Below are 18,597 nucleotides of genomic sequence, written 5' to 3'. Positions count from 1 at the left end.
CTAGTTCCCTGACCAGGGATCGAACCCAGAGGCCCTGCATTGGGATCGCAGAGTCGTACCACTGGACCACCAGGGAAGTCCCTGCGTATCATTTCTTTTTAGATTCCTCATATAAGGGCTGTCATACGATATTTCTCCTTCTCTGTCTGACTCACTTCACTCAGTATGACACTCTCTAGATTCATCCATGTTGCTGCAAGTCTAGAATTTTAACCCTGATCTGTTAGACACAGGATCTGGACACAATTACTGGGCTGTAGGCACCTACCTCCGACCTCCCACCTTGCCATGAACAGTTTATGGGCTCCCAGAGCAGCCAAGAATTGTCTTTACCTCTAGTTTCCTGCTAAAGAGGGTTCATAATAATGCCAACCTCACAGGTTGTCAGAAGATTAAACAAGTTAATCTAGATCCAGGGTGAAAGACCATTCTGGTTTCCCTGGGACTGTGGGGTGGGGGTGGGGGTGGGGTCCCAGGCAGGGAGACTTGGAGTTTCAAAATCTGGGAAAGTTCTGGGGAAATTAGGAGGAGTTGGTCATCATGTCTGGACTAGTGTTTTGTGCTTAAATATATGTTCAATGGACATGAACCATCATTATTTCTCTTTCCCACTTTCACACATTTGACAACAAAAAGGTTGCATGCCCTGAGCCTGTCCTGGGAGCTGGGGACATCTGTAGGCAGTACACGTGCAGAGCTTCAGAGGCTCACCAGAAACCCACAGCCCTTGGGGAAATGCCAGCCTCCCTGAGGGTGATTCCAGCAGCTTGTGTGTGTCCTCCTGGACTGGCAGTGTTTGCTTGAACCCCAGTCGGAGAGGTCTCTGGGCCCTGAAGATCCACAGGTTGGTGACACAGAGACAGTTGGGGTGGGGTGGCGGCGGGGGCTCCCCACAGTGAAGCCTGGCAAGGAGAGGTCTTGAGATGATGCTCGGTGGAAGGAAAGGGAAGTACGCGCCTTGGGCATTGACTTTGAGGCTTACCGGGGCCCAAGAGGTGGTTCCTATTATCACACACATTTTACTGGATGAGGACATTGAGGCTCAGGCAGCCAAGGGAAGGGACTTGCCTAGGATAGCACAAGAAGAGATGGGCAGGGGGACTGAACCAAGGTCCCAGCAAAGCAGGGGCTGCTGGCGCTGGGCGGACTGACTTCTGCACTTCCCTCCCTCTTGCCCCGTTTGGGTCCCCCACTTGTCTCGACAGGGCCAGGCTTGTCACGGGGCTCCGTACAGCCCTCTCCACCCTCCCGGTTGCCAGCGTCCCGCCCCATCCCCTCCCAATCCCCGAGGGAGGAGGGGAGAGTGGGAGAGAGGAGGGGGGCTCGGGAAGGCTCGTCTTTATAAAGGCGGCTGGACCAGCGCTGCCCGCCAGACCCCGCCGCCCGGATCCCCTGCGCTGCCCGCCGCCCCACGTGACCGCGCCGACCACCAGCTCCACCGCGAGTGAGTTGGGGGCGCGCCCCCATCCGCCCTCAGACCCACGCCTAGCCCCCTGATCTACTGAACCCGGGCTGGGGAAGAGGTCCTCCGAAGGAGAGCGCTGAGATTGGGGTGGGGGGCATTTGGCAGAAGCCGGACGACAGGGATTTAGGACCTGGAGGAGCCGGGAGCCCCGGGAGCCGGAGGTCGGGTCGGCCGCTTGCTCCCTCGGCTCCTCCGACTCGCGGCCTAGGAGACCGCAAGCCACCCCGCAGGAATGCGCGTGCAGCCGTTCCCACGGTAACGTGCAAGCCGCACTCCCCCTCCGCCGAGGAAAAGGGGAGGCTGCTGTGGGGGCTGGGGGCTTGATCCCCGGGAGATCCAGACCCGTCACGCGGCGGTTGCACGAGGGAACCGAGAAGGTGCCCTTGCTCTCACCCGCTGCCCCAAATCCTCCGAGCGTCGGAGAGCACGTCGCCTAAGCCTCAGTTTCCGCATCTGTCAAATGGAGGCAGTGTTACTGGTTGCAAGTTCCCCGAAGAGCAATCTCAAGCTTAACGGGCCGGGCCATCCCCCTCCTCTGGTTGGCCATCCGAGGAGTGGGTTTTAGCGGCCTGGATGACTCCTGCGATCCCCACCCCATCCCCAGGCCCGCTCGCCATGGCCCTCTTCGGGGCTCTGATCCTTGCGCTGCTGGCCGGCGCTCACGCCGAGCTCCCCGGCTGCAAGATCCGCATCACCTCCAAGGCGCTGGAGCTGGGTAAGGCGCGGGGGTGCGGGGTGGGGGGAGGAGGAGAGGGGTGTGTGTGTGTGCGCGTGTGCGTGTGCGTGTGCAGGAGCTAAGGACCTCACTGCGGCTTCAGTGAAGCAGGAGGGGCTGCGCTTTCTGGAACAAGAGCTGGAGACCGTGACCATCCCGGACCTGCGGGGCCGAGAGGGCCACTTCTTCTACAACATCTCTGAGTAAGTGGGGGTCAAGGGGGCGGGGCCTGGGCAGGGGCGGAGGCTTAGGAAATACCTACGGAGTCTCTGGAGACTCGAGGGCTGAGTTGATTGGGGGGGGGGGGTTGGGGGCGTGGCCCGATCTCCGAGGCAGGACTTAAGAAACAGGATGAGGCCGGAAAAGATAAAGGCCTAGCCCGCCTACGGAGGCGGGACCAAGCCGATGGGCGTGGCCTATAAGTAGGCGGGACCAAGAAAAGCGAAGCCAAACCTGTGGAATTGAGGCTGGCCCTAGAGGCGGAGTCAAGAAACTTGGCCTTGGATGTGAGTAGGGTATAGGGTACCCGGGTGGAGCTAATAGGAGAGGTCAGAAGAACAGGAGATAAAGGCCCATGGTCTGGGATAGTGGGGACAGGGTCTAGCGATCCCAGGGTGGGGGAGGGAAGTGCACCAGGACTTCTCTTAGATAGGGCGAAGTGCACTTATTGGGAGTAGCTAGTCTCTGAACCACTCAAGTCCAAGTTTTAGCCACCCAGGTCCAGGTTGGGCACGTGACGGGCAATGGGAGAACTCATTCCACTCACCCCAGCTTCCCCCGACCTGGAACAGAAGAGGAGCAAATGAATTCACTACGGTTGGATGGGATGCCCTTTTCTTGGTCCCGAATCTGACCCTGAGGCCTCCCACACAGGGTGAAGGTCACAGAGCTGCAGCTGACATTCTCTGAGCTCAATTTCCAGCCAGACCAGGAGCTGGCGCTACAAATCAACAATGCCTCCTGGGGGCTGCGCTTCCGGAGACAGCTCCTCTACTGGTTCTTGTGAGGACCTGGCGCCCCTGGGGGAGTGGAGAGTGGACTGGGAAGCCTGGGGGAACTGTGGAGCTGTGGGCACTCCCTTAGCCTTTCTGAGCCTCAGTTTCTCCATCTGTACAAAAGCGGCAATCATACCCATTTTACAGTCAGATGAACTGTGCAGAATAAGCCTTATTAAGAGCGGTCATGGTGGTGGTGGGGGTTGAGGAGGAGGGCAGTAAAGACTTGGTTAAGCTCCAAGCTGGAGTGACCATTAACGCTCCCACCCCCGCCACAGCTATGATGGGGGCTATATCAATGCCTCCGCCGAGGGCGTATCCATCCACACCGCTCTGCAACTCTCCCGGGATCCCACTGGCCGGATCAAAGTGTCCAATGTCTCCTGCCAGGCCTCTGTCTCCAGAATGCATGCAGCCTTTGGGGGAACCTTCAAGTAAGCCCTGTCCCCAATCCTAGTGCCCCCTGTTTCAGCCCCACAGCCCATTTGCCTAGTGCAATGCACTGGCTTGGGAATCAGATCAACTGGGTCCAGATCTCAGCCCCACCACTTCCTGGCTATGAACTTGAGCAAGTTGCTGAAGCTTTCTAAGATGGGGATGGTAATAGGACCTATTCTATGAGATGTGAGGACTATTCCATCTTAATCTACGTAAAAATATTTATAACAGTACCTCACGTATAATATGGGCTCACCACTTAGGTAAGAACCACTGTGAGGACCTAGTGTATACAGTGGGCATGTACTGGGTTCTCAACAATCAGTAGCTCTTACTACTAATAACAAAAATAATAACATAGTTCCACGGTTGGGGTTGAGAAGGGGAATTTGTGCTGGTTCTGAAAGAAGGTGGGGGAGAGAAAATGGTGGATTTATTATCTGGTGTTGGTACACAATTTTTTTATTCATTCAACAAATGAAGTGTAGGCCAGGCCCTGAGGATTCAGAAAGGACACAGAGCCTGGCTGGAGGGATGAAACATATGTCATCGGGGCCTTGAGAGAGGGACCAAGAAAGTATTCTGGGAGGAGGATTTCAGAGAAGAACAATCTAGGAGGACTGCCTGGAAGAGGAAGCATCTGTGCCCAGACGGGAAAATACAGGGTGGGAGCATTGAGGGTGTAAGGGAAGACAGGAGTAAGGATATGGAGCTGAGGATGCTCAGAGGTTTGAAGAACTCTGGGTCCATTCATTTGATTGGTGGGGGGATGGGGTGAGAGAAGAGGTCTTGAGAACAAGTCTGGAGAAGGAATTTGAGCCCATATCTTTAATGAAAACTCCACTAAAGAGGTGGTAAATTAAGTTGAAGTAGAGGTATTCTGCCCACCCCCCCCCCACACACACACACATTCTGTGATCACTGTGATTTCTCCCAGAACTGGGTTGGGGTGAGGGCAGAGTCTGGACTCACTTGGCCTCTCCTCTCCTCACAGGAAGGTGTATGAATTCCTCTCCACGTTCATCACCTCAGGGATGCGCTTCCTCCTCAACCAGCAGGTGTGGGCAGTGGCAGATGGAGGGGGCGTGTTGGGGGGACAACGGCGGGGTGGGGTGGGCGTGCCCTCTCTTGCCAAGATCTTGACTCTGGCCACCACCTCCCAGATCTGCCCCGTGCTCTACCACGCAGGGACTGTGCTTCTCAACTCGCTGCTGGACACCGTGCCTGGTGAGCTGGTGCAGATGGGTGGGGAGCTCTGGGCCCCGCCCTGGCGCTGGGGTGGGGAGCAGGCTGGGTGGGCAGCTGTCTGGTAGCACGCGAGGAGGCCCCTTCCCCACCCTGTGACAGAACAGCCCTGGGTTCAAAGGTGGCTTCTGCCACTGACTTCCTGTGGTCAGTACTCACTTCTCTCCCTCCTCGGTTCCCTTGCTTGGCTGACGACACTTCCTCAGGGCTTGCTGGGAGGGTTGACTGAGGGCATGGTTGTCATGATCTTTAATACGTGTCTCCTGTGGGGGCCTCATTTGTATTCAACACTGGCACTTAATAGGAGCTCAATTAACATAACTTCCCTTTCCCTAAGCAATGAGATCATCATGTCACATGCATGGGGCACAGGATGGGAAGGAGAGGGTAGGGGAACCAAACCAATGAGAGAAGGGAATCCTTTGCCATCTTAGAGTATTTCTTAAATTTCTTTTTATTTATTTATGTGGCTGTGCTGGGTCTTAATTGTGGGATGCGGGATCTTTAGTTGCAGCATGCAAACTCTTAATTGCGGCATGTGGGATCTTAGTTCCCTGACCAGGGATCGAACCCGGGCCCCTGCATTGGGAGCACAGAGTCTTAGCCACTGGACCACCAGGGAAGTCTCTCCCTTGCCATATTATTTAGTGACTTGATGAAACCTATGTAGTAGTAGCAACAAACAACAACGACAATAACAATAATCGGGGGAGGGGGGCAGGTCTCTGGTGGTCCAGTGGTTAGAACCCAGCGCTTTCACTGCCATGGCCCCAGGTTCAATTCCTGGTTGGGGAACTAAAATGCAGCAAGCTGAGCAGTGCGGCCAAAAACAAACCAATAGAACAACAAAGACCACAATAATAATAGCTAACACTGTTGACCACTGCACGCCAGGCACTAAATACTTCCCACTTATAGTCAAACTGATTTGAGCTTCATAAGCACCCTATGAGGGAAGTATTCTAATCCCCCTTCTATGAGGAAGCAGCTGAGGCCCAGGGAGCCTAAGCACCCAGCCCAGCACCACACAGCTTTGCATGACTCCAGCCCCTCCCCACAGTGCGCAGTGCTGTGGACGAGCTGGTTGGCATCGACTACTCCCTCCTGAAGGATCCCATGGCCTCCACCAGCAACCTGGACATGGAATTCCGGGTGAGTTGCCCAGCTGGTGTGTGTAACTGGACCCCCTCCTTCTCCCCTAAAGCACAGCTCTGATGTGGCCACTCCGCTGGTGGAGATGCTATGGCCTCAGGCTCAACTCCTGGGTCTGACACTGAGCCTTGTCAATCTTGTCTGGTCCCACCTTTCCAACGTCAACCTTTGCAGCTGTGCCTGTGCTAAGTCGCTTCAGTCATGTCTGACTCTTTGCGACCCTGTGGACTGTAGCCCTCCAGGCTTCTCTGTCCATGGGATTCTCCAGGCAAGAATAATGGAGTGGGTTGCCATGCCCTCCTCCAGGGGATCTTCCTGACCCAGGGATTGAACCCATGTCTCTTACATCTCTTGCATTGCAGGCGAGTTCTTTACCACAAGCGCCACCTGGGAAACTGCTACTCTTTCCCAAGGATGCCCTTCGCTTCCTATCTCAGGGCCTTTGCTCATGTACTGTCTTCCCCCATTTCTCCCAGAAGAAACTGAACATTCAGCTTTAACATTCACAATCTCATTCCCTCCTCTCACAACCCTGTAAATCAGGTCCTGATGTTTTATTCATTTTGGGGATGTGGAGACTTGCTCAGGGAGGCCATGTCCCTTGTCCAAGGCTACCCAACTAGGCTGTGGCCATGGCCATTGCTTTTCCTAATGGAGTGTTGCAGAGTTTCAGAGCAGAGAGTCCAGTTAGAATGCCTGAAGGTCGGCTCTCGGCTCTGCCACTTACTAGCTGTGTGATCTTAAGCCAGTGGCTTAACGTTTCTGTGCCCGTTTCCTCAAATGGAAATGGAAATAATACAGTAAGAAAAGATAATCTCATGGGATGTCACGTGGATTAAAGGAGTTGGTCCAGGTAAGCGGCACAGAAGTACTCCATACATGTAGGCAGTAGTTGCCATCATTATTACCGCCTAGTTTTCAAGGCCCACTCAGGGGCCACCTCCCCCTTGAACCCTTTCTTGGGTCCCTCCTTCAGTCAGATGGGACTGCGCCCTTGGAGCACTCCAGCTCTCCTCCCTTCCATGCTTTTTAAGAAAAGTACCTGTTGAGTCCCCTCAAGGTCAACAACAAGGTCCAATCCTCCACCATGCCCTCAGGGCTGGAGACATCTGGGTGCTGGACCAGCCTGCCTGGCCCTGACCCTGATCCTCCAACCCCAGGGGGCCTTCTATCCCCTGACTGAGGCCAACTGGAGTCTGCCCAACCGGGCGGTGGAGCCCCAGCTGGAGGAGGAAGAGCGGATGGTGTACGTGGCCTTCTCCGAGTTCTTCTTCGACTCTGCCTTGGAGAGCTACTTCCGGGCAGGAGCTCTGAAGCTCTCGCTGGTGGGGGACAAGGTAAGCCGGGATCTGTTTGTGGGGTGGGGGCCTGTGATGGGGCTTCTGCCTTACCCCGATTCCCCTGTGCAGGTGCCTCATGACCTGGATATGGTGTTGAGGGCTTCCTACTTCGGGAGCATCGTCCTGATGGTGAGTGTGGGTGGGAGGTGGGAGCCTGGCCAGGTAGGTGGGCACACCAAGTGTACACCCACGAGGCAACTGGCGAGGCGAGCAGGGCCCCCAGCGGCGGCCACCGAGTAGACAGAAGGCCCGGCCTCCTGCCGGTGGCCACAGCCACGTGGCCAGAGTCTATGAAGGGTCCCAGGTCTGCAAGGAAGGTCTACTCTTGCTTTGTCTCTTTCATGAAACCAGGATGAAGGTGGGCTGAGAACCCAAGGCAGGTCAGTGTAGGGGCTTTAACAGCAACTGAAATACTAATCTGGGCCTCCTTGCTGGCTCAGATGGTAATCTGCCTGCAATGTGGGAGACCCGGGTATTATCCTTTTCGCTTCTTTTCCCTTGTTTAATGGAGAGTTAAAATTTTTAAAGAAATGCTTCAGTTCAGTTCAGTCGCTCAGTCATGTCCCACTCTTTGCGACCCCATGGACTGCAGCATACCAGGCCTCCCTGTCCATCACTAACTCCCGGAGTCCACCCAAACCCATGTCCATTACTTCAGTGATCATTAAAGGACTTGTCCTTGGTTCTAGCTTATAAAATGACGGAGCTGGGATTTGAACCTGGGTATGAATCTCGGTGATTCAAGTTTACCCTACTTCTCTATACTACGCCACCTCCCAGAATTGTCATGAGGATTGAATGTGTTAATACTTAAAATTACAACACCAGCTGCTATGAATGCTATCCTTGTCGTCATCACTGGCATCATCACCGTGGCCAAGCACTGTTAAGAGCATGGACTCTGTTGCCATGATTGCCTGGGCCTCAGTCCCAATTCTTCAACTGAGTAACACAACCTGGACAGGCTACTTAATCTCCCTGTGCTTCAATTTTCCCATCTCAAAAGTGGGTATAAGTTAATACCTGCTTCACAGTTACTGTGAGGTTTAAATGAGTGAATACATGTGAAGTGTTTGGTGAAAAGTAAGCAGTTGGTCGCTACACTGCCTGCAGAAGAAATAGCTCCATAAGTTTCAAGAAAAGAGTTACGGCAGGGGGCTGAGTTTTGTTTATTTATTAATTTTGTCAAGTCATGTGGCTTGTGGGATCTTAGTTCCCTGAGCAGGGATTGTACCCAGGCCCACGGCAGTGAAAGCACGGAGTCCTAACCACTGCTGGTGGTGGTGGTTTAGTCGCTAAGTTGTGTCTGACTCTTTGCGACCCCATGGACTGCAGCCCGCCAGGCTCCTCTGTCCATGGGATTCTCCAGGCAAGAATACTGGAGTGGGCTGCTATTTCCTTACCCAGGGGATCTTCCCGACCCAGGGATCGAACCTGCGCCTCCTACTTGGAGGCAGATCCTAACCACTGGACCACTAGGGAATTCCCTGGGGTATTTAATGCAAAGAGACTGTTCTGGAGGAGTCTGGATCGGGTCCTGAATATTAAGAACATGGGAAAACAGAAGAGAAGGAAGGAGGCATTCCTGGAACGAGACATTCCCTTGTCTGAGCAGAGGCTGGACACAGTCCTGGAGGGTTCCGGAAGCCATCGCTGTCTTCCCATTTGTATCTGTGTGCTCCCAGAGGGTAGAAACTACCCACTCCTGCCCAGGGACTCATCAGGGAGGACTTCACCGGCCCTCCCTGCTGTGTCCCCAGAGCCCGGCGGTGATCGACTCTCCGCTGAAGCTGGAGCTGCGGGTCACGGAGCCCCCTCGCTGCACCATCAAGCCCTCGGGCACTACCGTCTCTGTCACCGCCAGTGTCACCATCGCCCTGGTGCCACCCAACCAGCCCGAGGTCCAGCTGTCCAGCATGATCATGGTGTGGACACCAGGGCAGGGGATGCAGAGGGCCAGGGAGGGGGGCCGCTGCCCCCTTTCGGGCAGTAACACCACCTTCCCCGCTTTCCCGCCCAGGATGCCCGACTCAGTGCCAAGATGGCCCTCTGGGGGAAGGCGCTACGCACCCAGCTGGACCTGCGCAGGTGGGCAGGTGTCTGAGGGTCTTGGGTGAGCCCGTAACCTCTCTGAGCATCAGTGCCTTCAGGATAGGCATACCTGCCCAGTGATGCTGGGGAGCTAAAGTTCAGTCGTAGCTATCAGCCACCTGAGAGCCAGGGTCTTGTTAACGCATCAAGTGTTTCATTTCAGTGTAATTTCTCTGCATCCTCAACCACCCAGAAGCAGGCAGAGCAGGTATGATGAGAGATGATCCAGCTGGCCCAGCCAGGTTAAATGACACACCCACTGTCACACAGCAAAGCGCGTAAGAACATAGACTCTGGCACAACTTAGCTTTGTGGTCTTGAAACAAGTCCTTTTATCTTTCTGAGCTTCATTTTCTTCATGTATTAAATCTAGAAAACAGTAGCATCTACTGTCTAAGGCTGTGCTGTTCAGTGTAGCAGGCGCTAGCCACTGGTGGCTGTATACATTTAATTATAATGAAATAGTTCCTCACTTGCTCATTTCTATAACCACGGTAGCTAGTAGCTACTGTGTGGCTGGTGTAGAACACTTTACAGAAAGTTCTATTGGACCAGCGTTGTTCTAGGGGCTCCAGTGAGATACCGCAGGGTAGTGCTTAAGAGCCTAGATTCTAGAGGCAGGTTCTGGAATTTGCCAGGTGTGTGACCTTATGCAAATCACTCAGTCTCTCTGGGCCTCATGTGCTGCCTCTATAAATGCAAAGTTTAGTAGTGCCTATTCCTTAGGGTTATTATGAGGATTAAGTCATGTGGCATTTAAAAATAGTTCAGTATTTAGCTTTTTAACATGCCTGGTATCTGGCAGGAAGCAAGCACTGACAGTTTTGCTAAATAAAAGTAAACAACACACGGAAGTGAAAGTGAAGTTGCTCAGTCGTGTCCGACTTTTCGAGACCCCATGGCTGTAGCCTACCAGGCTCCTCGGTCCATGGGATTTTCCAGGCATGAATACTGGAGTGGGTTGCCACTTCCTTCTCTAGGGGATCTTCCCAACCCAGGGATCGAACCTGGGTCTCCCGCATTGTAGGCAGACACTTTACCGTCTGAGCTACCAGGGAAACCCCAACACATGGAAAGCCATCAGCGAAAGTCTGGCTATAGGAGGTGCTCTACAAATAAAAAGTAGCAGACTTGAGATTCAAAACAAAACAAAAAGGTAGCAGACTTGGAGAAAGGAGACCCGAAGAGGGAGCAACGACTCACCCAAGGATGCACACCTGGAAAGTTCTAGAAGCCCCTGGAAAGGTGTGTGGGTGGAACATCCAAGACGGAAGCTCAAGGGCTTTGGGTAGGTAGGCCTGGATGGCCTGGGGAAGGGCCCCTGCCCACGGGACCCTTCTTTCTCTCCCATAGGTTCCGAATCTACTCAAACCAATCTGCACTGGAGTCACTGGCAGTGAGTTGGGAAGGGGGGGCGTGGGCACAAGGCTGGGGTCTGGGGAGAGCGGTGAAGGCCAGCCCATCCCTCCTCACTGCCCTGACTTCCTGTCTCCCCACTCCCAGCTGATACCACTGCAGACCCCTCTGAAGACCCTGCTGCAGATTGCAGTGATGCCAATGCTCAATGGTAGGGTCGGGGGGCTGTGAGGAGGGTGGGGGAGAGGTTAGGGGAGGAGCTGGGTGGGTTTGGACTGAGCTGACTGTTCCGGCCGCAGAGCGGACCTGGCGTGGAGTGCAGATCCCACTCCCCGAGGGAATTGACTTTGTGCGTGAGGTGGTGACAAACCATGCGGTGAGTAGGGGCACCGTGGGGAAGGAGGGCAGAGCCTTCCCCTCCCTCCACAGCTCTCCTCTGCCCTCCATGACCTCATCCCAGTTTCTCCCTTATCAACGGCATCTTTTTAAAAATCAATTATTTTTTTTCAATGGTCTCTTCTCATCTCAACCTTACATCAGATTCCTCCAGCCCTTTGCACAGGCTGCATCCTCACCTTGGAACACTGTTCCCTGATTCCATCCCCAATGCCTACTAATCTTTCAGGTCTTAACTAAGAGCTTGCCTCCTCCAGGAAGTCCTCCTGGACCTCCACAGGCTGTGCACCTGCAGCCTCTATTTCAGCACCCATCACAGAGAGTTGTAAGAACCACTTTGGTGCTCTGCCTCTCCCACTAGATTGAGGCCAGGGATTCTTGTCTGTGTCTCTAAACTCTATTCTCAGGAATGGAATAGAGACCCCTTTCTCTGCCCGCCCCCCACACAGGGCTTCCTCACCATCGGGGCTGACCTGCACTTTGCCAAAGGGCTGCGAGAGGTGATTGAGAAGAACCGGCCTGCTGACACCAGGGACCCCCGAACATCCAGTGCCCCGCCACCCTCCACGGCAGCTGTCTGAGCCCTCAGCCCCTACCCTGGCGGCTGCATTCAGGACTCCACCACCTCTCATCCCCTCCCTCACCCCATCACAGCCTCTAGTGTCCTCTATAACCCCCAGTGCCACAGAGAAGACGGGGTTTTAAGCTGTACCAAATTTAATTCCATAATCACAGTCAATCCATCAATTATAGTCCGTCCACTCTCCCCGTGGGGCTGTTCTGAGCTTTGATTGTGGGATGCGATCAGTGCAATGAGGGCAATTCTTTCAGCAGGGAGGGGGTTAGACCCCACCCCGGTGAGTTATAAAGTGCAAGCTCCTTCCAGACTGTCTAAGTGAGACGCTGGGGCCAGGTCTGGGATGCACAGGGCAATGGAGGGGGGTGAGAGCCATTCTGGAAGCAGGGATCTGCCCCACAGGGGCATTCTGCATAAAAAGGGCCCTCTCTTCTGGCAGGAGAGGCTGGGAAGGGCTAGATCAGGCAGCGGGGGCGGGTCCCCGTGGTTCTCAGTATGGCTGCTTATTCAGGAAGCGGGAGAACATGGTCAGGGCAGCCTGGGGCTTGTCGGTGGGGACCATGTGTCCGGCGCCCTGCAGGGCAAAGCTTTGTGAGATTTCCCTCCCTGGACGACCCCTGCCCCTGGGTGCTTCCTTCATCCTACGGGATCCCTCTAGCCCGTGACCTTCCTCCTCTGATCCCTCCCTTTATCCCATCCCTGCCCAGAACTTGCCCTTCCAGGGGCCACGTGGTAACCCAGCATAAAAGGTCGGGAGAAAAGGACAAGCACGTCCTGCTGCACCCTTTCCTCCCCCCTGGTCCTCATCAAGTTCCTACCTTGATGGTAAGGAAGGCGATGTGGGAGAACTCCTTCACGAAGCCAGCAATCTGCTCCCCGCTCTCCCCGTAGTCCACCAACCAGGGCCGGCGCTGGACTTCCATCTGCCCCGCCAGGAAAGACTTAGCGGCCTGCAGCTGCCCCCTTGCCTCTGCTCGAAGCCACTGGCCAGGCCTCAGGGGCCGGGAACGCCTCCAGGTTTGCTGTCTCTGTCTGTCCCAGCCAGTCTGCCCTCCCCCGCACCCACTCGACCCTGGGGCTGGGACCCCTGCCTCACCTTCTGGTTGAGGGAATCCACAAACCACTCATCTCCCATGAAATTGCAGGCCATGTCCACATCGCCGTTGTACAGCAGAATCCGGTATTTCTGAAGCAGCACAAGGGGGAAAATGAGGGGTTTGGAATAAGCCCAGACCCCAGCCCTCCCCTGGTTCAAGCCCTACCCACTGGGAAATTCAAAGAATCCAGCTAAATTGCATAAACCAGGAAACCCTTGTGTTTTCTGACCACTTCCTACATGGCAAGAGCCCTACTGAATGCTTTACCTATGAAGCATTTTACCACGATACCATTAGTAACCCCATTTTACAGATGGGAAAATCAAGCCTCAGATATGTGAGAAACTTGCCCAGGGTCACCTGGCTAGTGCTCCCAGAGCCCACACTCTACCCACTGTGCTCTGCAGAACTTGGTCCTGTCCTGGCTCAGCCAGTATCTCCTAGGTAACCTACTGTATCTTCTAGGTGACCTTGGACAAGTTCCTCTCCCAGATCAGACCTCTGTTTGCCCTTCTGTAACAAGATCTGACTAGCTCTTCTCACCTTAAAGGCTCCTTGACTGATGGAGACCCCTCAGACTCGTCCCACAGAGCAGCATCAGGTGGGGACAGAGCCAGGTTCAAATCCTGACCCTGCTGACCACAGGCTCTTGGGCAAGTGACATTACTTTTTTGGGGAGTTTCAGCTTCCCCTGCCCCGAGCGGCGCCCTAAGGAAGCCCCTGCCTTGCCACGCTGCTCCAGGGTCCTGAGGCTGCTGATGGACCCCGCTGTGGCTGCCGCCCACTCACCTGTGCAGTGAGCAGCTTCAGGTACTGGGAACACATGCTTTGGTAGAGACGTTGGTACTGGATATTCACCAGGAAGCTGCAGGGCCACATGGGCAAGAAGGCCAGGTCCAGGGTGGGGAAGAAAAAGAGACCACAGATCAGACCTCATCCCCTACCCGCTCCTGTTCCCAAGCTCCAGCCCAAGAGAGACAGACGGCTGAGATCCAGCCCCTCCTTGGGCATGTAACCTCTCTGGGACTCACCTAGATGAGGGGAGGTGGGGCTGGAATCCAGAGGACCCCAACTCACCCCCATTTAGAAACATACAGGGACACTTTGTTACTGTGGCTGGGGTGCCTCTGGCATTAAGGCGTAAGGGCTCGTGCCCACCAATCAGAACAGACCTGACTGGCCCCTGCTGTGGTCACCTTCTTACTTGTAGGTGTCACAGGAGACAGCTGCGGGCAGCTGGGGTGGTACTGAAGTCAGGGAGGGGCAGGAGGTGGGAGTGTCTACTGAAGATCAGTGTAAGCAACTGACATTTTAACAACCAGTGTGGCTGTTTAAGAGTTAAGTGGCTGAATATCAGTCAATCCGGGGGTCAGGGACCTTGAACCTCCCTCTTGGAACAATTCACGGTCACAACCCGAACACCCATGGTGTCCTCAATGAGAAACCCTAGGCACAGGATGCCTGGGGACCTCGCTGATGCCCACAAGCCCGCCACCTCTCGGGCCACGAGCGCCCACAGAAACCCACTTGCACAAGTCCCAGCGGGGCAGCTGCTCGGGGATGTGGAGCGCCTTCCGCACTTGAGGGTCGTTGAGGTAGTTGGAGGGGGCTGTGGCATTGGTGCAGGGGGGGTCCAGGCGCACCTTCTCCCCAGAACGCAGCAGCATCTGGGAGGGGGGCACAGAAGGTCAGGATCTTGGCTTCCCTGCCCTGCCGTCCCTCCCCGTCCCTGCTGGGAGGAAGCCCGGCCCTTGCACACCTGATGCCACACCCGCTTGAGTGGCAGGCGGGTGAAGATGTTGCCCAGATCCTGGACCATGACAGTGTCCTGCTCATACCTGCAAGTGCAGTGGGGGGAATGGGTGCCTGGGCCCCCAGATGGGGCTAGGGTTGGCACGCGGGACACCTGGCAGGGCCTACCTTACTTGGCTGGGCACCCCCCCAGCACATGGAGCGTAGAGGTTGTAGATGTTGAGGCCAGAGCTGGACACGATGTGGGATACTTCCTGAAGCTGCAATGACACCCCCAAGCCGCCATGCTTTACAGAATCCTGGCCTCCCACCACTTCCCCAACAGCGCCCCAAGACTTTTTTCTCTCTTTGGCCCTATCATGTGACACATGAGATCTTAAATTCCCTGGTGGACCAGGGATCAAACCTGCATGCCCTGTCTTGGGAGTAAGGAGTCTTAACCATTGGACCACCAGGGAAGTACCACATCCCAGGATTTACTGCTCTTCTACTTGGCCTGGTCATTATCCCTCCCCCATGCCAGGGAAACTGAGCCTCAGGGGAAGGAATCTGCTAGTCCTGGGTCCAAATCCTTGTGCCTCTACTTCCTAGCACTGTGACTTCCACATGCTTGGCCTCAGTTTCCTTATCTGGAAAATGTGGATAATACGATCTCCCTCGAGAGGGACTCTTGGAGGAGGAACAATCTGCGTCGCCATTGCTGAGCACAGCCATGGCACATCAGACGCTGATGAGGGAGACGCCCTTTCCCCTCATAGGGAGGTCACAGGCAGTGGTGTGGGACCGCACCCACACTCCAAAGCATCCGCCTGCCAATGCAGGAGAAACGGGTTAATCCCTTAGTTGGGAAGATCTCCTGGAGAAGGAAATGGCACCCCACCCCAGTATTCTTGCCTGGAGAATCCCATGGACAGAGGAGCCTGGTGGGCTACAGTCCATGGGGTCACAAAGAGTCGGACACAACTGACTAAACACCACCAAGCAGGATATAAAACAAAGGGGGCTGGGGGACGGGGGCTGTTGGGGGTGACGCAGGGCGGGGGCAGAACCGCACATTGGTCACGCATTCTGGCTGTTTGTTGTCATGGAAGTTACACTTGTTTTCAGAGCAGCAGTGCTTCTGCAGGGAAGACCAGAGCCTGTAAGAGATGAATGATAATTGCTTAGGCCCATGGTGGGCCAAAGAAGGCAAGTACCCTACCTTCTCAACCTCCCGTCAGGGCCTGGACCCAAGGGACCTGTTTCCTGGGGACAAAGACATTAGAAGACATGGTATGTAGCTCCCAAACCTGGCTGCCCTGGAGCCATCCTGCCAGCCCTCCTTCATTCCTTTACATTCTGATCTTTACATGAAAGATCCTTTCGTCTTTCCACACCAAAACCCTTCTAGCAACCCCAGCCCCATCCACCCCCACGCCCCCCAACTTCTGCTCATAAACCAGGGCAGGACCTGAGATAGCATGTGCCTGGAGGACAGACCTGAGACCCTGTGACCCGCCATGCCCCAGGGATTGCCCAGGGGTCCTCGCCCATACCTGTTCCCCAGAAGGCCATGGTAGTAGGCGAAATAGACCAGGGAGTTGTCATTCTGCTCATAGGAAGAGAGTCCATTGCCCACCGCCAGCCCCTGTGAAACACCCAGGGTGTTCAGCTCATCTGGACGTGAGGCAGAAGAGCCTCCTTTGACCTCCACCCAAAACTTCAGCAGTCTGGAAGCTGAAATCCAGGGTGGTTTGTGGGAGTGGTTGGGCGGGGGAGGCCACTCAGTGTAAAGAATGGAGCTGGTAGCTTGATGAGTGAGCTTCCGGTCAGGGGAGGCACACAGCCCAGAGGGGCCAGAGAGTGGCAAGGGGTTTCATGAAGAAAGAGTTGGATGGAGGAGTTGACCCTCTGCTCGTAGAGCAGGGGAGTTAGGACCTGGGATATCACATGCCTGGAGGACAGACCTGAGGTCCCAAGACCTGCCACAGGGGATTGCCCAAGAGGTGGATGGAGGAGTGGACCTGTTTGACCTTGCTAACCACAAGGCTAGGCCTCCCTCCCCTCCTGCAGCCTCCTTGCACCTGAAGGTTCATGCTGGGGTCCTGCATGACCAGCACTGCCAGGGTTGGGATGTAGATGCCGGCATAGCTCTCGCCAGTCAGGAAAAGCTCATTGCCCTTGTATTCCGGGAACAGGCAGAAGAAATCTTTAAGGGCTTCAAAATTGCTCTGGGCGACCTGGAGATGGCAGGATAGAATCAGAAAGTGGTGGTGCTTGAGCTACAAACAATCTCAGAGATAATAACACCCACCCACCCTGTTTGTGCAAGAGCCTGTGACTTGTCACAGACCACACCACAAAGCTGGCGACAGAGCCACAAATGGACTCCAAGACCATGCTCTTTTTCTCCTTGCATCATGCCAACCAGGGAGACTGGGACACGTGAGCAGACACTGGACTCACCTCCGTGTCATTGGTGGCATAAGACTTGTCATCGGAGTAGGAGAAGCCTACTCCAGCTGGGGACTCGAGGTATAACATGTTGGCAATCTAGAGGAGAAGTGGAAATGGGCTGAGGGAGGCTGTTCCCTTCCCCATCCAACTGCCCAGACACCCACCCAGGACCCAAAAGGGCGGCAATACCAGGTTCCAGGAGTAGGGGTTGTACTCCAGGGTGACACCATCTGGCTGGATCTGTGGAGGAGAGAGACGGCTACATTCCAAGAGTCAGCTGGGTGGGCGGGGGGGTGGGGGAAGGTCACCCTGCTGGGTATTGCACAACCAGGCAAAACCCCCAAGAGATATGAAACTGTCAAGTCAGAGGTATGGATGAAGACACCGAGGCTCAGGAAAGGGACACGTTTTTTGGAAAACCACAAAGTCCTTTTCTCCCTCTTCCTGGGCCTTTTCCTTTGGGAACTGTCCCCTCCCTGCCCCTGACCAGGGGGTGACCCCACTGCTCTCCACTCACCAGGAAAGGGCCATGCTCTGTCAGGAGGCCGTCAAGGGAGCTACAGCCTGGCCCTCCATTGAGCCACAGAACCACAGGTCTGCTCTTGGGATCCTTCTGGGACTCCACAAACCTGGGGGCGAGTCAGGCTAGGGTGGGTGCTGGTGCGGGGGACTGCGTGCGGCTCAGTCTGCCAGCCTTCCCTACTCCTGGATTTCCTCAGGGATCTTTTTTTTTTTTTTCCTTCTTCTTAATCTCAGTTTGACAGCAGAGCATGCGAGCTCTTAGTCCCCCAACCAGGGATGGAAACCTGGTCCCCTGCAGCTGGAAGCACTAAAGCCTTAACCACCAGACCCCCAGGGAAGTCCGATCCCTGAGGGGTCTTAAGGATACTCCCCCATCATCTCCCCCCACGGTGGGCATTGCAGTGCCCCCCTCCCAACCCCGTCCTGGGAGACAGGGCTGCAGACCAGTAGTGGAGGCGCTTGGAGCCGGAGCCTTTGAGGTAGCCGGAATACTGGCGGAAAGAAGGCTGCTTGGCCAGCCCGGGCAGGAAGCGGATCTCGTCCTGGGCGGGGGCCGCCTCGCCCCCGGGCGCGCAGGCGAGCAGCAGCAGCTGCAGCAGGAGGAGGACCGGCGGCCACAGCGCGGCTCGGAACATCTGCGGCAGGAAGCGGGTGCCGGCTGTTGCCTCGCCCGCTCGCTGCTCGGCCGCCCCTGGCGGGGAGCTGGCGGCGCACCCTCCAGGGAAGCCCCTGCCCTGCCCCAGCTCCCACCCGCCGTGCCTCCTCCGTCGCGTCCCGCCCGGGGCGCTCCCGGATCGCTTCCAGCTTCCGGGATCCCCTCCAGCTCCGGGATCCCTCTCACCTCCGCTCCCTCGCGTCCTTGCTCTTCTGGAGGTGCCGGCCCGGCGACGGGAAGTCATGTGTACTGCGAGTCACGTGTGCTCCGGCGTCATGTGACGGGCCGCCTCCTGCCCACTTCTGGCCTCTAGGGACCTGGGGAGGGTGGGCAGGACGAGGGCGGCGGAGGTTCTACCCGGGCGA

General features: G+C 55.6%; 2 protein-coding genes and 1 non-coding gene across 5 annotated transcripts; 1 reads left to right on the top strand and 2 right to left on the bottom strand.

Annotated features, from left to right (window-relative positions):
* The first annotated feature begins 1,100 nt into the window (after nt 1-1,100).
* On the top strand, nt 1,101-11,959 carry LOC122448642 (phospholipid transfer protein). 3 transcript variants are annotated; one of them, XM_043480124.1, is made up of 16 exons: nt 1,101-1,444; nt 2,070-2,180; nt 2,284-2,383; nt 3,054-3,182; nt 3,454-3,609; nt 4,608-4,671; nt 4,777-4,840; nt 5,919-6,010; nt 7,171-7,347; nt 7,420-7,479; nt 9,111-9,275; nt 9,371-9,438; nt 10,795-10,837; nt 10,945-11,008; nt 11,097-11,173; nt 11,643-11,959. In XM_043480124.1, the coding sequence occupies exons 2-16, from the start codon at nt 2,081-2,083 to the stop codon at nt 11,772-11,774; spliced, it is 1,491 nt and encodes a 496-aa protein (XP_043336059.1). In that variant the 5' UTR covers nt 1,101-1,444; nt 2,070-2,080; the 3' UTR covers nt 11,775-11,959. The 3 variants fall into 3 exon arrangements, with proteins under 3 accessions (XP_043336059.1, XP_043336060.1, XP_043336058.1); XM_043480125.1 differs by lacking the exon at nt 3,054-3,182 and having other exon boundaries at nt 1,245-1,444; XM_043480123.1 differs by lacking the exon at nt 1,101-1,444 and having other exon boundaries at nt 1,482-2,180.
* On the bottom strand, nt 5,409-5,480 carry TRNAG-CCC. Its single transcript has one exon. It is a non-coding gene; the product is annotated as a tRNA-Gly (tRNA).
* Nucleotides 11,893-18,533, bottom strand: CTSA (cathepsin A). The gene is made up of 15 exons (XM_043480126.1): nt 18,419-18,533; nt 18,022-18,212; nt 17,573-17,684; nt 17,245-17,295; nt 17,065-17,151; nt 16,683-16,838; nt 16,155-16,246; nt 15,674-15,758; nt 14,788-14,879; nt 14,627-14,705; nt 14,395-14,534; nt 13,657-13,732; nt 12,867-12,956; nt 12,589-12,693; nt 11,893-12,344 (listed from the first exon to the last, which is right to left on the bottom strand). Exons 2-15 carry the CDS (start codon nt 18,210-18,212, stop codon nt 12,261-12,263), a joined length of 1,440 nt encoding a protein of 479 aa, XP_043336061.1. The 5' UTR covers nt 18,419-18,533; the 3' UTR covers nt 11,893-12,260.
* Between the last annotated feature and the right edge of the window lie 64 nt (nt 18,534-18,597).

This window comes from Cervus canadensis, chromosome 10 (genome assembly GCF_019320065.1).
Source record: "Cervus canadensis isolate Bull #8, Minnesota chromosome 10, ASM1932006v1, whole genome shotgun sequence".
Lineage (NCBI taxonomy): Eukaryota > Metazoa > Chordata > Mammalia > Artiodactyla > Cervidae > Cervus > Cervus canadensis.
Note: the sequence above shows the minus strand (reverse complement) of the source record. Positions and strands in the feature narration are given on the sequence as shown.